The 21,342-nt window shown below is 45.3% G+C and overlaps 1 protein-coding gene and 1 non-coding gene across 2 annotated transcripts in view; one reads left to right on the forward strand and one right to left on the reverse strand.

Moving 5' to 3' along the window:
- Nucleotides 1-21,342, reverse strand: part of LOC121552547 (YLP motif-containing protein 1) — a 47,540-nt gene that overhangs the window by 18,165 nt on the left and 8,033 nt on the right. Inside the window, exons 5-13 of the mRNA XM_045211215.1 lie at nucleotides 19,817-20,847; nucleotides 16,671-19,613; nucleotides 11,944-12,088; nucleotides 11,317-11,455; nucleotides 11,087-11,188; nucleotides 10,658-10,844; nucleotides 9,635-9,804; nucleotides 8,099-8,271; nucleotides 4,708-4,770 (exon numbers count right to left, since the gene is read on the reverse strand). Of these exons, the coding sequence (XP_045067150.1) occupies nucleotides 4,708-4,770; nucleotides 8,099-8,271; nucleotides 9,635-9,804; nucleotides 10,658-10,844; nucleotides 11,087-11,188; nucleotides 11,317-11,455; nucleotides 11,944-12,088; nucleotides 16,671-19,613; nucleotides 19,817-20,847 (4,953 nt within the window). The remainder of the gene's footprint in view (nucleotides 1-4,707; nucleotides 4,771-8,098; nucleotides 8,272-9,634; nucleotides 9,805-10,657; nucleotides 10,845-11,086; nucleotides 11,189-11,316; nucleotides 11,456-11,943; nucleotides 12,089-16,670; nucleotides 19,614-19,816; nucleotides 20,848-21,342) is intronic.
- trnaa-ugc lies at nucleotides 13,387-13,459 on the forward strand. The gene has a single exon. It is a non-coding gene; the product is annotated as a tRNA-Ala (tRNA).

A 21,342-nucleotide genomic window follows, 5' to 3' on the forward strand; every position in this document is an offset into this window, starting at 1 on the left:
GTTTACAATGAGGGGCAGGTATTTGTTATCCTGACTGCTGTGCTCTCGTCAGGACAGTTAAACGAGGCTATGGACAGTGGGGTCCGAAATTATTGATACCCTTGATAAAAATGAGGAATAATGACTGTATAAAATAAATAATTAAAATACTGCGCTCAAAAACATTTGGGAAATTATTTTATTTTATACTAATACAAATACATTTTGTTTAACAAGTAATAATTGTTTTCCTCAAAAAAGGTAGGGGTCAAAATTATTGACACAAAAATATTTTTTTATAAGTAAAGTAGTCAAAAGTTAAGTATTTGGTCCCATATTCATAGCACGCAATGACTACATCAAGCTTGTGACTCTACACATTTGTTGGATGCATTTGCAGTTTGTTTTGGTTGTGTTTCAGATTATTTTGTGCCCAATAGAAATATATGGTCAATAATGTATTGTGTCATTTTGGATTCACTTTTATTGTAAATAAGAATATAATATAAATAATGATGAGTGAGAAAGTTACAGATGGTCAAATATCATACCCCCAAGACAACTTCTCACCATTACCAATATCAGGGGAGGTTAGCATGTCTTGGGGGGTATGATATTTGACCCTGTAACTTTCTCACTCATCATTATTGGCGATTCAGTCGGGATTATCCGTAACCATGGTAGCAGCCACATTAAATGTAGAAGTGTTTAGAAACATATTCTATTCTTATTTACAATAAAAGTGACTCAAATGACACAGTACATTATTTACCGTTCATTTCTATTAGGCACAAAATAGTCTGAAACAACCAAAACAAACTGCAAATGCATCAGACAAGTTTGTAGAGTCACATGTTTGATGAAGTCATCGCGTGCTAGGAATATGGGACCAAATACTTAAAACATTTGACTCTTTTATTTCTAAGAATCTTTAGCAGTGTCAATAATTTTGACAATTGTATTAATATAAAATAATATTATTTCCCCCCCCCCTTTTTTTTTGTTCCACACAATTTAGCTCAGTATTTGATTTATTTTATACAGTAATTTCGGACCCCATTGTATTGTAACATTATGAAATAACGCTGGGATAGGCCTCTATGCTCCCTGTAGATATTATATCACCCATGCAGTGTTAAATCGGGCGCTAATATGGCTGCCATAGAATGTTGTATTGTCATGTAAATGCTTCATAATGCAGAACTCTCTAAATACGTGGCTCTTGGGCCTATCTATTATCTGTTACATATCTGATATCTAGAGCAGTGTTTCCCAACCGAGGGGTACGTGTACCCCTAGGGGTACGTGGGCAGTCCCCAGGGGGTAGTTGGAAGATTTTTAAAAAAGTGGGGGGGAAATTGGGGGAGGGGAAATATTACCCCCACAAATGTATTCAAGTTCTCAATTTTAATATGCACGGAAATATTTACTGAGGTCATTGGAGTGAAATCTCTAGTTCTTTATAGGCCTACTTTTCTACTTTGGTTTCGGTGTGTGCTCATCGCTCCGTCTACCTGGCCTCCGCCCGCCCGTTGGCTCAATGTTTGATCCTCATCTCGCGCCAAGTGCACGTGGTCCTTTGCCTCCGCGCCAGTGTTGCAACATTCGCGGTTTTCTAGCAAATTGGGCTACTTTGAAAATGATGTCGCGGGTGAAAATGTATTGGTCGCTGGGTTTTTGGGCCATTTCTAAAAAAAAATGCACCGCGGCCGCCATTATATTTCTATGCAAAATTATATATTTCACCGTGACCCGATGCTGACTGCCAGGCAGTGAGGCAGGATGCTGCCGAGTGAGTGATAGAGTGAGTGATAAAGTGAGTGAGTGGCGGGGAAGGGTCGGAGGGGTGTGTGTGTGTGTGTGTGTGTGTGAGAGAGAGAACACTACAGCTACTGGCTGAGTTACGTGAGCGAGAGGAGAGGGAGCGGCAGGCGCGCACGTCGTGACAACTCTTTGCCAGTTGTAGGTAGGCTATTTAGATTGTCATTATGGAGGCACCCTATTTCCAACCCCTTTTTCCATAAAACATTAATACGCTAGAACTGATGCACATCAATAAAAATAAAATAATAATGGAGACTCAGCACTGGAAAACGACTTTGGGCGCATTACATAAATTCGCTCGGAGGTTGTTTAAACTGCATTCTAATGTTGATTTGCTTAAAGAAAACGGTACCAAGCTTATTACTGTTTTACGCATGCTCAGGTTTAGGGGACTGTCCGGGGGGGGGAGATTTTAAATGGAAGTTCCCGATCACCCTCGCCAGGTTCTTTTTAAAAATGGGGAAAAGTCCTCAATGTAACTGATATTAAAATGTGGAGAATGAGACATTTGCCTCTGTTGGCCATCAAGTAGCCTATTAATTCATATGTAGGCTACCATTTGACACAATAAATATGTTGAAATGAGGATATCACTGGAGTCAATGCAAATCAATGTGCCACTTGTGTAGCCTACCTGGAGCTGGCAAACCAATGTCATAAACAGCCTATAACTTCAGGTTGTTGTTGTTGTTGTTGTTGTTGTTGTTGTTGTTGTTGTTGTAGCCTTGTGTTATTACGCAATTATTATTAAAAATTGACATGTTTAGTTAATTAAATTGGAAGTTATCAAAGCTCTATCGCAATTGCCGTTCAGTTGTTAGAACGTATTAGATTGACAGGTAAAACAAATTCTAAAAAAATAAACACAGGCTGTTGTTGACAAGCATATTCAGTTCATATATATACAAATTATTTATATTTAATTCAGTGTTTGAAATTACGAAGCCATCCTCAGTAGCCAGCAGGCTATTGGGAAAAGCAAGCACTTAGCTCGAAATCGCCTCGCTATTCATGTTGAATAAACGAGTCTGTTAATTTGAACTAGGCAAGCTGCTAAGTCGTTCAGTCTACATCTTGTCTACATCTTGTCTACTGTAGACTATCTGAAATGAGATGTAGGCCTATCGGGGGCAATCGGCTACCTGCCTTTATCTAAGCAAACCGTGTCAAAGTTGAATTACAATCAGAAACCCAGATTTTAGTCTGTAGTCTATGCCTATTGAAATGACAAGTCAATCTCGCAAATAAATTAGGCCATTTATAACGGTTTGTAATCTTAACATTATGGCACATAATTGCCAGAAAATAGCCTAACATTTGTTTTTTTTCATGTTTTTCCATGTGTTTCTTGCTCAGAGATTGAGGTCCTCGGTCCAACTCATCACTCATCACTCTCCTGTCGGTTTTATTTATAGTTATGCACATGCGCAAAGGGGATTTATTTACAATTATAAAACCTGGTTCAAGCGCTGAATACTGATTGGCTGAAAGCCGTGGTAGATTAGACCATATACCACTGGTATGACAAAAAAATAATTGTACTGTTCTAATTACGTTGGTAACCAGTTTATAATAGCAATAGTGTTGCATCATGCTTAACAACAGCCCTTAGCCGTGGTATATCGGCCATATACCACACCCCCTTGTGCCTTATTGCCTAATCATAGCAATCAAACGAGTTAAATCGACATCCATTGATGGAAAATGATCTGGCGAGTTTAATAAGGGCGAATTATCTTCTCTCTTTCGACATTCAAATTCCTTTATTACGTCATGTCATAGCTCGCAATAATTATTATTTTGAAGGGAAAAAAACGAATTTTGTTACTACGATATTCCTTCTTCATTGGCTCGATAACTTTATGGAAAAAATGGTTTAGTGTAAATATGGCAACTCCTCTCTTCCTGTGGAAAAACAAATGGGTCTAGTTTTCAGGCGGGTTTTGAGTGGTCACTGGGATTTTTTATTAATTTTTTTTGCTCAACCTGGCAACCCTGCTCTGCGCGCTAGAGATCCTGATGCTGTTATCAAATCACAGTTTCTGCAAGGATAAGACAGCAGCTGAGGCACTTAAGACTGTTACCATTGTCAAATTACACTGTGCCGTAGGATCGATGACATGGGCATTGATATTGTTGATGAATTGGTGATAAAAAAAAAAATTCCAGTCCATTTTCTCTGCAGTTGGACGAAATCGACTGATGTCGGTGGGGAAGCCCTGTTGATTGCGTTTGTGCGATACAGAGACATTTCAGGAATTAAAATGAGCTCATTCTGTTCTGCAAGAAGCTAACGGGGAGATCTAAAAGTGAGGACGTGTTTTACGTTATTGACAGCTTTTTCTCAGAGCACAATCTGGGATTGGAAATCCTGTGTGTCACGTGTGCACCGATCGTGCTGCATCAATGCCTGGGAGAGTGAAAGGATGAATTGCCCACATAAAGAAGGTCAATCCCAATGTATCATCCACAGAGAGGCGTTGGCCAGCAAGAACACCAGTCCTGAGTTACACAATGTTTTGAATGACGCAATGTCAGTGATTATTAACTTTATCCATCCAGTCCAAGCCTTCTGAATCACAGACTGTTTGAAAGGCTCTGTGATGACAGCGGGACTGAGCACCAGCAGCTAATGCTTAACGCGGACTTCCGTTGGCTATCCAGAGGGAAAGCGCTACAGAGGCTTCTGAGCTGCGCGCCGAAGTGAGTGATTTTCTGTTAGGGGTACAGTATCCAAAAAAAAAGGTTGGGAACCACTGGTCTAGAGCAATACTCTTCCCTTCCAGTGGTGCTACTGGTCAACAGGAAACGCATGACTGAAAAGAACATTTCATCCCAGATGAGTAATTATTACCACAACAGAACAGCAAAGCTCAGACGATTGTAACGTTAGGTTCTACTCACCCTTATCAGCTTGGCTACATGACTTTTACCACTTCCTGGTAGCCCTCTCATTATGATGACAATCTGAGAAAACACCATCACAGAGGTTATGGAACTCACTTATACAGTAGACATGTATCTGGGAATGTGCTGCGGGGATATGTGATATTTTTGTACATTTTAGTCATTTTAGCAGACGCTCTTATCCAGAGCGACTTACAGTTAAGTGAGTGCATACATTTTCATACTGGCCCCCCGTGGGAATCGAACCCACATCCCTGGTGTTGCAAGCACCACGCTACTACAGTACTCTTGTTGAACCTGTATTGACCTACAGGTTGAGGATTTGATTATCCTGGCAACGCATTTTTTAAATTGTCCCTGAGAGGGACAGGTAGCCTAGCGGTTAAGAGCGTTGGGCCAGTAACCGAAAAAAGGTTGTTGGTTAAGTCCTGTGTAGCTCAGTTGGTAGAGCATGGCGCTTGCAATGCCAGGGTTGTGGGTTCGATTCCCACGGGGGAGCCAGTATGGAAAAAATATAATAATAATGTATGCACTCACTAACTGTAAGTCGCTCTGGATAAGAGCACCTGCTAAATGACTCAAATGTAAAATGATCTGTCAATGTGCCCATGAGCAAGACACTTAACCCTTATTGAACCTGTAAAGTTGTATCGAATTGAATGGGAAAGTAAGTGAATGAAGTGTAAATAAATTGTATTGAATTGAATAAGGAAGTCGGTGAATTAAGTCAGGGGACACACTTGTCACTGCATTTCGCCCGGTGGGCGGTGCTATAAGTCAAGGTGGGCGGGGCTTTCAAACAGAGAACGATAGTGGCCTCTAGTGGCCAAAACGACATTAGCATGGGCCGCGCCATTCAGGGCTTCCACCACTTTTTAACGTAGCCAACTGGGTGGGACTTCCAACTTCATTGGCTGATCCCTCCTGATGACCCTGTTGGGAGTCATGTCCAACCGGGTCACCAGAAGGGATCAACCAATCGTGAAGAAGAGAACTGCTCTCAATGGCGCTGCTCATGCTGTCAAAGACGCTATAAAATGGCACAGATACAAAGATGAGTCTATTTCTCTCTATGGGTTCAGGACTGTCCGATGCGCGTCCACGTTCAACCAAGAACCCCCCCCCTCCCCCCCGACTGTAGTCTGGGTACCAGTCGTTTTAGCTAACGTTCCACATCCTGTCTGTCAGTCATCCCTGTTCATTTCCCAAGTCTTTGGCAGACGTTAAACTAGAAAGTATAAATCCACCAGTTTATTTATGACTGAGGTTCCAGGCGGAGTAGCCTGGTTGCTGTCTCTGTTCAACTATTTAATTCCACTCGGTGTCAATTGCACTTTCATATTAGAACATAATTTTGCTTTATTTGAACTAACGATAGCTAGCTACCAAGTGGCTGGACCAGTTTTCCCCAAAAGTAAAAGGATGTGTAACGTTAAGTTTTGCTTTGCTGGTCAACAACGTCAATGATGCTATCAACCCAATCTACTTAACCTGAATGAAATATGAAATGTATCATGACTAGATTTAATCTCATTTCACTACGATTGGTTGGTCAACATGCAATAATCCCTGTATACTGTCAATCACTAGCTAGGTTTCCATCCAATTGGGTTTCCTTCGCATTGTCAACTCTACTGATGTTTTTTTTTTTTCTCTCCACAAAATAAAATGGTGTTATAATCGCGAGTCGGTCGGTATTGGCGCACTCTAGCCTACAACTGGCGGATACAGTGCGGGTATAGCCTACATAATGAGGTTATTATGGACAAAAGAGCTCGATAATTTGTATTTGTCAAACGTCAGCCAAGCATCGATGATCATGTCACCAGAATAAGACGCTTGATAGTTAAAGGAGCATCAAGCTCATCACCCTGTGAAGTTCATCATAACATTTAATCTGTAGCCTAATAAACTGCATTGTTTCCCAAGTTGTGGTGGGAGGACTACACAAACCACATTAAATCGCGTGACTCCAACTTTACTTCGATATGATGGTTATATCAATATTTGCGCATAAAAAAAAAGAAAAGGTGTTTTCACAGCCATTTCTCACATAATTAATTTTACCGACACAAAAATGTCCCGCCATGTCGAACGAACAAATTGTCTGTCGGCATTTATACAATTTTCCCGGCATTTTCTGTTTTCATTAGCCCAGTTGTGACTTTTGTCATGCGTCAGGTAATTCATCCGCATGAAATGGATGGATGGATGGATACCTGGTTACTTAATGAGATTAATTATTTGCTTTGCTGGCTTTATTAAAAACTGTTTTGGACAGGCCAACTTTACCATATTATCCTCGAGGCATTTCTCTCAACTTTAAACAATGCGAAATTTGAATACAAAAATCATTTGTTTAGATTCTTTCCATTCTGTAGTTGTATGAAATAGCAAACATAACGTGAATTCAGCGATTACGTTTGTTCACTTCATCTTTGTAGCTTCCGTGATGAAACCATTCCTTCCATTACTGTAGTTAGACTTAGCCTGTACTTTTTTCTGCTTTTCCACAGTAACACCAGTGTTACACTAGTGTTTTACACCCTGGTGTTATGGGAAATGGTGTTTCCGTCGAATCAACTCTCTGCATCATCAAGACAGTTGCTTTGTGAGGTGTTAACCATCAAAAAAAGGTATAAACCCATGTTTCACAGTTAGCCATTGTTATGTAAATGCTGCGCCAAAAAAAGCAAGAGTGGCCTTGCCCCCCAAGTTAGAGCAGGTCTGCCCGGAGCCATGGCCCAGTGAGACATGGGTGCCAGCCTACGGAGAAAAGTCTTGAGCCTTTTGGGTAAAACACTGGGGTAAATCCTCAGTGGAAATGCGCCATATGGCTTAGAGTTGAATAGATTCCACGTTCTGGACATGAGCGAGTGCTCGGCTAGTTCTCAACAATGAAAATCTACGCCCACCCGTGACGTATAGCACCGCCCACCGGGGCGAAATGGCGTGAAAAGAGTGTGTCCCATTAAGTCCGAGAGGAAGAGATAACTGGGGCCGAATCTGTCCAGCAGGTGGCAGTTGTTCTCCCCCCCCCCCCTCCCCTCACCAGGAGGTCAATGAGTGTCGAATCTGGTCAACAACTAAAAAATGTAATGCCTTATTTGCTACATGATCGAATAGATGTCTTGTAATGCTTAGGTTGTTACGATTGTACTTGTATAAAAGTAGGACACGCGACATCTGAGTTGTGCCGGTTGTTCAAACGTGCATCTTCCCTCTCATTGGCTAGAATGGTCCCACCTGATCTTGCCTCCTCCCGACTACCTTCCATGTTTGAAGACGTCCTTTCATTATTAGTGGCCACTACAGTATCAGGTCAATATAAACAGATCATCTGTGGTGAAGTGTAAAGTGAGTGAGAAGCCATTTTTTTTTTCTTCACCCTTTCTGGACGTGTGTCTCGGCCTGGTAGTTTGAGAAGGTCCTCCACGTTCTTGGTCTCTGGTTTCTTCTCGATCCTGGAAGGAGGAGCAGCTGGTGGCGGGGGAGGAGGAGGGTGGGACGACGTGGGGCCTACTCCTCCTCCTCTCTCCTCTGGGTAACTCCTCCGTTCACCTGGACCACAGGACAGGACAGTCAGTGTCGCTACATCACTTTACAACCAAGAGGCATGAAAAGATGAGCAACTGAAAATTGGACGATGGAAGTTGCCGTCTCAAATACCATTTTTCATTGTTAAAGTGTTTTCAGCATTTACAGTGCCTTCACAAAGTATTCACACCCCTTGACTTTTCCCACATTGTGTTGTGTTACAGCCTGAATTTAAAATGGATTAAATTGAGATTTTTTTGTCACTGGCCTACACACAATACCTCATAATGTTGAAGTTTTTTTTTTTTTTTTTACAAATAAACTAAAAATGAAAAGCTGAAATGTCTTGAGTCAATAAGTATTCAACACCTTTATGGCAAGCCTAAATAAGTTCAGGAGTAAAAATGTGGTTAACAAGTCACATAACCCACTGTGCAATAATAGTGTTTAACATGATTTTTGAATGACTACCTCATCTCTGTACCCCACACACACACATATCTATAAGGTCCCTCGGTCGAACAGTGAATTTCAAACACAGATTCAACCACAAAGAACAGGGAGGTTATCCAATGCCTCGCAAAGAAGGGTAGATTGGTAGATTGGTGAAAATAAAAAGCAGACATTGAATATCCCTTTGAACATGGTGAAGTTATTAATTACACTTTAGATGGTGTATCAATACACCCAGTCACTACAAAGATACAGGCGTTCTTTCTAACTCAGTTGCAGGAGAGGAAGGAAACCTCTCAGGGATTTCACCAGGATGCCAATGGTGACTTTAAAACTGTTAGAGTTTAATGGCTGTGATGGGAGAAAACTGAGGATGGATCAACAACATTGTAGTTACTCCACAATACTAACCTAATTAACAGAGTGAAAAGAAGGAAGCCTGTACAGAATAAAAAAATATTCCAAAACATTGACTGGGGAGTTTTTCTGAAAATTGTTGTCTAGCAATGATCAACAACCAATTTGACAGAGCTTGAAGAATTTTGAAAATAATGGGAAAATATTGCATAATCCAGATGTAGAAATCTCAACTGTAATCGCTGCCAAAGGTGCTTCTACAAAGTACTGACTCAGGGATGTGAATACTTATGAGATATCGGTTTTTCATTTTCAATAAATTAGTAACATAAAAAAAAAAAAAAAACATTTTCACTTTATCATTATGGGGTATTGTGTGTAGATGGGTGAGATTATTGTACATTTTGAATTCAGGCTGTAACAACAAAATGTGGAATAAGTCTAGGGGTATGAATACTTTACAAAGTCTCTGTAGCTTTAGTCACTTTTTTTCTTTTGGACTGTAAATTTTTTGCATAGTACAAATCAACCCCACTCACATACCGAGACATTTTGCATTGCACCAAGTCTGTCTTACCGTATGGTGAAGCACCATGGTCATAGCGCTCAGGCCCGCGCTCGTACGGAGGTCTGTCATAACCCCCAGGCCTTCCATAAGGATCCTCTCCGTCTCTACTGGTCCGGCTGCCCTCCCTCAAGTCCCTCTCCCTGTAGCCAGGACGAGGTGGAGGATGGCCGGGGGGTGGTCTGGAGAGATGGACAGGATCAGAACACTGCATATCTGGACCCATATTTACAAAGAGAGTTTTAGAACGGGGGAGCGGATCTTGGAATCGGTTTCCCCTTTCAGATCATAATAAATACAATTATATGGACACGGAGGACCTGATCCTGGACCAGCACTCCTGGGCCTAGAGCAATATTCACAAGGCCACACCAACCAGCTGGACTAGTCCCAGTAACACACAGTGTGACCAGCTGGACTGTCACAGTAACAGTGTGATACAATACCAGCTGGACTGTCACAGTAACAGTGTGATACAATACCAGCTGGACTGTCACAGTAACAGTGTGACCAGCTGGACTGTCACAGTGTAACCATCTGGACTGTCACAGTAACAGTGTAACCAGCTGGACTGTCACAGTAACAGTGTGACCAGCTGGACTGTCACAGTGTAACCATCTGGACTGTCACAGTAACAGTGTAACCAGCTGGACTGTCACAGTGTGACCAGCTGGACTGTCACAGTGTAACCAGCTGGACTGTCACAGTAACAGTGTGACCATCTGGACTGTCACAGTAACAGTGTAACCAGCTGGACTGTCACAGTAACAGTGTAACCAGCTGGACTGTCACAGTAACAGTGTGATAATACGTTTCATCAACACCCATGGAATGTTTGCTTGAAGCAGCAAGAACAGAACACAAAAACGAAATGTTACCCACGTACAGGGGCTTGGTAGTTCTACATAGCATTCTGTAAAAGCACTGCTGAGGTAAAAAAGGGCTTTATTAAAAAAAAAATATTTGATTGATTGACTGATCAATCTAGTTCTTCCATTTCTAAGCTCAAACCCTACTGAATGTAACCAGGTATACCTGTCATCTCGAGGCGGAAAGCGTTCCCTCTCAAATCGTTCTCGTTCAAAGTCCATGGGAGGTTTTTCTCTGTACATCTCCCTCTCCCTGCTGTACTCCCTGCGCTCCGTGTAGGGGTCTACCGGTCGTCTGTCGTAGTACATGTCTCTGTGGTAAGGGTCTCTCTCTCTCAGGGGGCCAAGGGGTTCTATAGGGGAAAGGAGGATATCGTTATAATAACAATAATATAACATCAGCCATTTAGCAGACCTTTTTTTTATTTTTTTTATCCAATGCGAGTTACAGTTACATTTGTACGTATTGGTGGCCCCGGTGGGAATCGCACACCCATGACCCTTGATGTTGCAAGCGCCATGTAGCTGCTACCTGCAAAACCAAACGCTATTAAGTCAAAAATGATCACCATCCAAAAATAAAATATCAACTCACCTTTTTCATAGCTCCTCTCCCTCTCTCTGTCAGGTAAGGGATCGGGCCGCAACACAATCCTCTCACCGTAAGAGATCCGCTCCACCGTGGCATCCCCAAGGTCTGAAAGAGAGAAAAATATAGAAAATCTTTTGGAATTGGAACTGGAATTTAGTTCACTTTCTGAATTGACTGGAATTGAAATGGAATTGAGCCCAACCCTGCTCCCCATTTCATGTTTCTTTCCCTACCATGTCCATGTCCATGTCCATAGTCGACAGTCTTGGGGATGACTGGTGGTTTGGGGACTGGAGGAGCAGAGGACAAGTAACCAGAATCTGGAAGTTTGGGGTCTCCCCATGTCACTGAGCTTGACATAAGGTTGGTCGCCTGGGGTGGAGAATAAAACAATTAGGGGAAATATTTATATTTGGTAACTGCCCAAAATGGACAATAGAAAATAATGAAAGTAGTCTTCTTCAAATATATTGTTGGACTATGACAAGCAACTGTGAGAATTTAAAATATAATAGTTACTTGAAAATACAGCTTGGAAACAAACGTTTCTAATTTGACCTGTGGCCACATTATACATGTAATGTCAAACACTTAAATGTGGTCCTCTGTAGCTCAGCTGGTAGAGCACGGCGCTTGTAACGCCAGGGTAGTGGGTTCGATCCCCGGGACCACCCATACGTAAAAATGTATGCACACATGACCGTAAGTCGCTTTGGATAAAAGCGTCTGCAAAATGGCATATTATTATTAAATGATATAGGCCCTAGGAACCCTAGTCAAAAGAAGTGCACTACATAGAGAATAGGGTGCTATTTTGGATACAACCATAGTCCATTTCAAAGAGTTGTAGTTTAGCCTACCTGGAGGGCACTGCGGACCTCAGGGGGGATCTCCAATCCCAGTAGCCCAGCAGGGAGCTCCGTCCTGGGGTCAGACATGACGGGTAGGGCCTCTCCCTCAGTCTTACCCTCCTGCATTTCTCTGTTCAGTACCAGAGAAACAGACCTACATTGTATTAGAAGTGACATGTGATACATTTGCTAATATGCATACATGTAGCCTGGAATCCATAATCTATTTTGTGCTAACATTCCACACCTTGTACTCTGCACATATGCCAAACATGGCATGACAAGGAGTGGAATTATAGCACAAATAGACTAGTACCCAGGCTAAGTACAGAGGTCTCTCACAAAAACTGTTGTGAAAAAAAACTTTTATGAATAAAAAAATAATATATATATATATATATATATATATATATATATATATACAACACACACACACACACACACACACACACACACACACACACACACACCTACATAGATTGACCAGGTGAATCCAGGTGAAAGCTATGATCCCTTATTGATGTCACTTGTTAAATCCACTTCAAATCAGTGTAGATGAAGGGGAGGAGATAGGTTTTAAAAAATGTTTTAAGCCTTGAGACAATTGAGACATGGATTGTGTATGTGTGCCATTCAGAGGGTGAATGGGCAAGACAAAATATTTAAGTGCCTTTGAACAGGGTATGGTAGCAGGCAGTGGTGTAAAATTATCCAATTGTCATACTTGAGTAAAAGTAAAGACACCTTAATAGAAAATGACTCAAGTAAAAGTCACCCAGTAAAATCCTACATGAGTAAAAGTCAAAAAGTATTGTTTTAAATATACTTAAGTATCAAAAGTAAATGTAATTCCTAAAATATACTTAAGTATCAAATGTAAAAGTATAAATCATTTGAAATTCCTTATATTAAGCAAACCAGACGGCATGATTTTCTTGATTTCTTTAAATTTAAGGATAGCCAGGGGTACACTCAGACATAATTTACAAACAAAGCATTTGTGTTTAGTGAGTCCGCCAGATCAGAGGCAGTAGGGATGACCAGGGATGTCCTCTTTAAGTGCGTGAATTGGACCATTATCCTGTCCTGCTAAGCATTCAAAATGTAACGAGTATTTTTGGGTGTCAGGGAAAATGTATGGAGTAGAAAGGACATTATTTTCTTTAGGAATGTAGTGAAGTAAAAGTAAATGTTGTCAAAAATATAAATAGTAAAGTACAGTACAGATACCCAAAAAACGTCCTCATGAAGCTGGTTGAGAGAATGCCAAGAGTGTGCAAAGCTGTCATCAAGGCAAAGGGCGGCTATTTGAAGAATCTCATTTGTTTAACACTTCTTTGGTTACTACATGATTCCATATGTGTTATTTCATAGTTTTGATGTCTTCCCTATTATTCTAGAATGTAGAAAATAGTAAAAAAATTAAGACAAACCCTTGAATGAGAAAGTGTGTCCTCTGTAGCTCAGTTGGTAGAGCATGGCGCTTGCAACGCCAGGGTTGTGGGTTCGATTCCCACGGGGGGAGGCCAGTATGAAAATGTATGCACTCACTAACTGTAAGTGGCTCTGGATAAGAGCGTCTGCTAAAATGTAAAATGTGTTGACCGGTACTACAGCTCTGGAAAAAAATAAAGAGACCACTGCAAAAATATACGTTTCTCTGGTTTTACTATTTATAGGTATGTGTTTGGGCGAAATTAACATTTTTATTTTAATCTATGAACTACTGACAACATTTCTCCCAAATTCCAAATAAAAATATTGTCATTTAGGGCATTTATTTGCAGAAAATGAAAACTGGTCAAAATAACAAAAAATAAGTGTTGTCAGACCTCGAATAATGCAAAGAAAATATTATTTTTTTTAAACAACACAATACTAATGTTTTAACTTAGGAAGAGTTCAGAAATCAATATTTGGTGGAATAACCCTGATTTTCAATCACAGCTTTCATGCGTCTTGGCATGCTCCCCACCATTTACATTACATTTTCACATTTTAGTCATTTAGCAGACGCTCTAATCCATAGTGATTTACAGTTAGTGAATACACATATTTTATTTTTCCCATACTGGCCCCCCGTGGGAATCGAACCCACAACCCTGGCATTGCAAACGCCATGCTCTATCAACTGAGCTACATCCCTGCCGGCCATTCCCTCCCCTACCCTGGACGACGCTGGGGCCGGCTGCGACAGAGCCTGGATTCGAACCAGGATCTCTAGTGGCACAGCTAGCACGGCGATGCAGTGCCTTAGACCACTGCGCCACTCAGGAGAGTCTTTCACATTGATGTTGGGTGACTTTATGCCACTCCTGGCGCAAAAATTCAAGCAGCTCGGCTTTTTTTTTATGGCTTGTGACCATCCATCTTCCTCTTGATCACATTCCAGAAGTTTTCAATGGGGTTCAGGTCTGGAGATTGGGCTGGCCATGACAGGGGTCTTGATCTGGTGGTCCTCCATTCACACCTTGATTGACCTGGCTGTGTGGCATGGCGCATTGTCCTGCTGGAAAAAACAATCCTCAGAGTTGGGGAACAATGTCAGAGCAAAAGGAAGCACGTTTTCTTCCAGGACAACCTTGTACGTGGCTTGACTCATGCGTCCATCACAAAGACAAATCTGCCAGATTCCAGCCTTGCTGAAGGACCCCCAGATCATCACCGATCCTCCACCAAATTCCACAGTGGATGCGAGACACTGTGGCTTGAAGGCCTCTCCAGGTCTCCGTCTAACCATTAGACGACCAGGTGTTGGACAAAGCAGAAAATTGGACTCATCAGAGAAGATGACCTTACTCCAGTCCTCTACGGTCCAATCCTTATGGTCTTTTGCAAACCTCAGCCTGGCTCTTCTTTGCTTCTTATTGATGAAGGGCTTTTTTCTAGCTTTGCACGACTTCAGCCCTGCCCCTAGGAGCCTGTTTCGAGCCGTCCTCGCCGTGCACTTCACCCCAGCTGCCGTTTGCCATTCTTTTTGTAGGTCACTTGATGTCAACCTACGGTTGTTGAGTGACATTCGAATGTGTTGGCGGTCATCCCGGTCAGTAGAGAGTCGTTTTCGCCCTCTGCCGGTCTGTAGCTTTGTTGTCCCCAATGTCTGCTGCTTGACCTTGTTCTTATGAACCGCCGTCTTTGAAATTTTAAGGATGGAAGCAACCTGATGCTCACTGTATCCCTCTGCCAGTAAAGGCAGAATGGAACACTTCTTTTCCTCACTCAAAACTTTCCTTTTCAACTCTTTTGGCATGGTCAATAGTTATTGTTTGATTAATATTACTTTTGAGGTACTAATAGCACAGTTTTTGCCATCCAGCTGGTCCTATTGCAAGAGGATAGTGATGACCACAGCAGTGGTTTTTATACTTTCCCTCGTTAAATAAGATTTGGTTCAGGTGATCACCTAATCAGTACCTAATTCAGTAGAATGAGGTGTGCCTGTGTTGGAATTCAACAGACACTGGAATAGAATGGCTGTCGTACATGTAGAGATGCTGATTTAAGAAAGATTTGCAGTGGTCTCTTAATTTTTTCCAGAGCTCTGTGTGTGTGTGTGTGTGTATATGTGTGTATATATATATATATATATATATATATATACACATACACACACACACACACACGTACATACACACATTACTGTTCAAAAGTTGGGGGTCACTTAGAAATGTCCTTGTTTTCAAAAGAAAAGCACATTTTCTGTCCATTAAAATAACATCAAATTGTTCAGAAATACAGTGTAGACATTGTTAATGTTGTAAATGGCTATTGTAGCTGGAAACGGCTGATTTTTTATGGAATATCTCCATAGGCGTACAGAGGCCCATTATCAGCAACCATCAGTCCTGTGTTCCAATGGCACGTTGTGTTTGCTAATCCAAGTTTATCATTTTAAAAGGCTAATTGATAATTAGAAAACCCTTTTGCAATTATGTTATCACAGCTGAAAACTGTTGTGCTGATTAAAGAAGCAATAAAACTGGCCTTCTTGAGACTAGTTGAGTATCTGGAGCATCAGCAATTGTGGGTTCAATTACAGGCTCAAAATGGCCAGAAACAAATAACTTTCTTCTGAAATTCGTCAGTCTATTCTTGTTCTGAGAAATGAAGGCAATTCCTTGCGAGAAATTGCCAAGAAACTGAAGATCTCGTACAACGCTGTGTACTACTCCCTTCACAGAACAGCGCAAACTGGCTCTAACAAGAATAGAAAGAGTGGGAGGCCCCGGTGCACAACTGAGCAAGAGGACAAATACATTAGAGTGTCTAGTTTGAGAAATAGGCGCCTCACAGGTCCTCAACTGGCAGCTTCATTAAACAGTACCCGCAAAACACCAGTCTCCACGTCAACAGTGAAGAGGCGACTCCACAAAAGTTTGGCCTCACTTAGAAATAGTACCCGCAAAACACCAGTCTCAACGTCAACAGTGAAGAGGCGACTCCGGGATGCTGACCTTCTAGGCAGAGTTGCAAAGAAAAAAGCCATATCTCAGACTGGTCAATAAAAATAAAAGATTAAGTTTGAGAAATTGCTTTTTCTTTGCAACTCTGCCTAGAAGGTCAGCATCCCGGAGTCACCTCTTCACTGTTGACGTTGAGACTGGTGTTTTGCGGGTACTATTTCTAAGTGAGGCCAAACTTTTGTATGGCCACTATATATATATATATATATATATATATATATATATATCCAAAGACAGTTTCTATTTTAGGGGGAAAAGCAGCGTATAATTTACCTGATGAGCTTCAGCTCTTGGGCAGCTTTCAGGATGATCTCATGTTGTCGTTGTGACAGCGCCAGTATGCCCGGTCCAGTTCCCTGTGAGGCTGGTTCCTGAGAGCCGTCTGGTCCAGTACTGGGAGCAGGGGCCTGGGAAGGTGGGAGTGGAGGGATACCTAGATCTGATCTAAGGGGCTCGGGTCGCCCATCGTAATGGGGCCTACGGTCCTCAAAGTCTGGGGGGTAGTTTCTCTCTGGAAGGGGTGGTCTGGGTCTCTCCCACTCTGCAGGGGGCGGGTAGGGGGGTTCATTGTGCCTGTATGAAGGGTCGTCCAGGTAGTCACGACTTCGGAGCTCTCCTCCTCTACCACGCTCGTCTCCCTCGTAGGGGTATGGAGGACGGTCTCCGTCTCTCTCATCGGCCCACTCGTCCTCTCGGAAGCGGTCTGGGGGAGGTGGAGGGCCGCGGGGAGGGTAGGGAGAATAGTCCCTCTCTGATAGTGGTCCTCCTCTCTCCCTGTCCCACTCCCCAACACGAGGAGGCGGCTCATGGGGATAATACTCCTCCTCACAGTCGTACTCATGTGTGGGGTGGTCCGGCCAGTCACGTGGCGGCAGCGGTCTTCCATACCCATCATCACTGGGACCACCAAACTCCTCCCCATACCCCTCATGGGGGTACCCCTCCAAGTCCTCGAGTGGGTGAGGTGGTTGCCGCATCATGCCCCGGCTCATGCCCATTGGGGCGCCCCGAGGGCCCATCGGACGCCTCCTCATCCCTCCCCGCTCCATCATCTCATGGGGAGGCGGAGGGGGACCTCTTGGCCCATCTCTGCCGAGGTGGGGGGGTCGTCCAGGGCCTGGGGGCCAGCCAGGGTCCCTCTCCATGTCGTGGTATGGAGGATGACCACCAGGCCCCATCATCTCCCTAGGTGGAGGCGGCCGCCCCCTCATGTCTCTCTCCATCATATCGTGGTGCATGGGCGGCCTGCGGGGGTCGTAGTCCCGATGCAGCGGGGGTCCCAGAGGGTCCATGTCATCGTCAGGCCCCATGGGGGACCCTAGAGGGTCATGGGGGTCCATGGCTCCGTGAGGAAGAGGGCGTCTGGGACCCCCATGGTGCATGAAGCCGGGCCTGCCCCGTGGGGGGCGACCACGCCCAGGAGGGAAGGGGGCTCTGTGGCCTCCTCTCATGCCATGAGGAGGGGGCCTCTGGTCCATCCAGTATGGATCTCCTTCCTCTCCCCAGTACTCTGGAGGTTGGGGGTCTGCTTCCTCCCAGTGATGCCCGTCTAGAGGCTCTCCTCTCCCCATAGGGGGACCTCCTCTCCCTGGGTCTTCGTAGTAGTCCTCTGGAGGGTAGTGGTGCTCTTCAGGGACCCACATCTCCTCTTCAGGCAGGGTAGGCCCTCCAGGTTTCTCCAGTGGAGGGTCCTGTTGCCACTCCTGCCAGTCTTCCTCCTGTCGTCCATGTTGTGATCTCATCTCTTCACGTGGAGGTCTGTAGTCATAAGGAACCCCCTCCATGTCGTCCTCCGTCCTCCCACCTCCCAGAGGGATAGTATTGGGACTGAAGTCTGGGATCCCGGCCTGTTTTCCTCCACGTCCCCTCAAACCACCTCGCCCCCTCATCCCTCCACCCACTTCCCCTCGTCCTCTACCTCCCAGCATCCCTCCACCCGCTTCCCCTCGTCCTCTACCTCCCAGCATCCCTCCACCTCCCAGCATCCCTCCACCCACTTCCCCTCGTCCTCTACTTCCCAGCATCCCTCCACCTGTCTCCCCTCGTCCTCTACCTCCCAGCATCCCTCCACCTGCTTCCCCTCGTCCTCTACCTCCCAGCATCCCTCCACCTGCCTCCCCTCGTCCTCTACCTCCCAGCATCCCTCCACCTGCCTCCCCTCGTCCTCTACCTCCCAGCATCCCTCCACCTGCCTCCCCTCGTCCTCTACCTCCCAGCATCCCTCCATCCTCTTCCCCTCGTCCTCTACCTCCCAGCATCCCTCCACCTGCCTCCCCTCGTCCTCTACCTCCCAGCATCCCTCCACCTGCTTCCCCTCGTCCTCTACCTCCCAGCATCCCTCCACCTGCTTCCCCTCGTCCTCTACCTCCCAGCATCCCTCCACCTGCTTCCCCTCGTCCTCTACCTCCCAGCATCCCTCCATCCGCTTCCCCTCGTCCTCTGACAGGCCCTAGCGGCTGGCCACACCCCCCTCTACCACGCACCATGGGCCCCAGAAGACCAGGGGGTTGGTCGGTCATTGGGTCGGTCTTCGGCGGCTGTGGTCCCCGAGGCCCGTTGTTGTTATTGACGTTCTTCAACGGCCCGGCCGGTCCACCTGGTTTGAGAGCGGTCTTGGCAGGGGAAGCGGTTTTCGGGGATACAGAAGTGGTGGTGGACACGGGGGGCTTGGCACCGGCAGCAGCAGGGGGGCTCACCTCTTCCTTGTTGGCAGCGGAGTCCTTACTAGCAGCAGCAGCAGCCTCTGCTTTCGTCTGAGGGATGGGGTCGTTTTGGACAAAGAAGCCCTCAGGGGTCTCCATCATGTCTTCTGACATATCCTTTGGTTCTGCCAAGTCACCTGGCTTAGTTGTACCGTCTGCTCCTGGTTTAGCTGGCCCAGTAGATTTAATACCAGGAGGCTTGGAGCCCGCTGGCGTCTCAGTCTTACCCTGTGATAATTTGGTGTCTTTATTAGTGTCTGGTTTAGGCTGTGGGCCTATCTGGGGTGCTGAGGGACCAAGTGGTCTTTCAAAGTGGGCTGGGGGGCTCTGTCTCGGGGGCTGGTCGAACTGGGGACCCTGCTGCCCGAACCGAGGCCCTGGTCCTCTGGGGCCAAGCTGATTGAACCTCGGGTGCTGCTGGTCAAACCAGGGACCTGGTGGAGCATTGAACCTCTGCTGTTGACTGGACTGCTGCTGGTCAAACCGCGGGCCATTCCCTCTCGGACCATCAAACCTGGGTGGAAAGAAAGCACATGAATGTCTGAACAGCCTGAAAATGGAAATTGCAATGTTTTATTTAACCTATTTTAATCCAAGTTGTCACGTTCAGGTACAAACAAAATCTCTCCCAAAGGGAGACCTGGTCAAGAGGGTAGCCCTCCAGTGAAACAAAATAACACAGTTTGAATATCATTATGTCATGAATACACAAGTTACCTTGGTCCTCTGGGACCTTGGTAGGGTGGAGGCTGACCTCCAGGTGGACCTGGTGGTCTGCCTGCCCCTCTCCCTCCTGGGCCTGCCCCTCTACCAGGGGGTCCAGACAGGTTGTACTGCTCTGCCTGAGGCCCCTGGTGTGGTTCTCCTGTGGGGGTTCCCATGCGTTGGGCGTTGGAGTGACCGTGCTGCCCTGGTCGAGGCCCCTGGTGTGGTTCTCCTATGGGGGTTCCCATGCGTTGGGCGTTGGAGGGGCCGTGCTGCCCTGGTCGAGGCCCCTGGTGTGGTTCTCCTGTGGGGGTTCCCATGCGTTGGGCGTTGGAGGGGCCGTGCTGCCCTGGTCGAGGCCCCTGGTGTGGTTCTCCTGTGGGGGTTCCCATGCGTTGGGCATCGGAGGGGCCGTGCTGCCCTGGTCGAGGCCCCTGGTGTGGTTCTCCTGTGGGGGTTCCCATGCGTTGGGCGTTGGAGGGGCCGTGCTGCCCTGGTCGAGGCCCCTGGTGTGGTTCTCCTGTGGGGGTTCCCATGCGTTGGGCGTCGGAGGGGCCGTGCTGCCCTGGTCGAGGCCCCTGGTGTGGTTCTCCTGTGGGGGTTCCCATGCGTTGTGCGTCGGAGGGGCCGTGCTGCCCTGGTCGAGGCCCCTGGTGTGGTTCTCCTGTGGGGGTTCCCATGCGTTGGGCGTTGGAGGGGCCATGCTGCCCTGGTCGAGGCCCCTGGTGTGGTTCTCCTGTGGGGGTTCCCATGCGTTGTGCGTCAGAGGGGCCGTGCTGCCCTGGTCGAGGGCCCTGGGACATGGGTCCAGGGGTGGACGAGGGCTGGCTACCTGGCTGGGACGGGCTCACCATGTGGCCTTGTTGAATCTGTGAGTCCGGGCCAGAGTGGGGGTACTGACCATATTGGTTGTACTGGTCCCCGTACCCTCCACTACCATATTGGACCCTACTACTGTACTGGTCAGCGCCAGTACTGCCATATTGACCACTGCTGCTGCCTCCATACTGGTGCTGCATGGCTCGCAGGGTGGTGACCCTCTCCTGCAAATCAATCAATCAATCACATTTTACATTAAGGCTGGCTAGGGTGTATTCAGCAACGTGAAACATTCAGAACGTTACAGATAGAAACGCAATGACTAGAGCTAACACTACTCCCTATCGCATAGGAGTCTTCTTCACCAGGGATCAACTAGATTCAGCTGCAGGCAAACTGTTTCTTGAGCGGCTGGTCAGGAGGCCGGAACATAATGACAAATCATTTAGGACCGCAAACTGACCGCAAGAAGCCAAAACAGATGACTAAAACATAAACATTGCTTCTAACCTTGCTCACATTTGCATACAATCACATATATTCCATTTTTATGCGTGGTTAATACTTCGGAAACAGATTTCCAAAATTAAATCAATTGGAGCTGATTTGCTGGTCTTTTATGTCCAATAATAAATAAATAAATAAAATGTAAATTAATTACTTAAAAATCATACAATGTGATTTTCTGGATTTTTGTTTTAGATTCCGTCTCTCACAGT

Source organism: Coregonus clupeaformis, chromosome 36 (genome assembly GCF_020615455.1).
Source record: "Coregonus clupeaformis isolate EN_2021a chromosome 36, ASM2061545v1, whole genome shotgun sequence".
Taxonomy (NCBI): domain Eukaryota; kingdom Metazoa; phylum Chordata; class Actinopteri; order Salmoniformes; family Salmonidae; genus Coregonus; species Coregonus clupeaformis.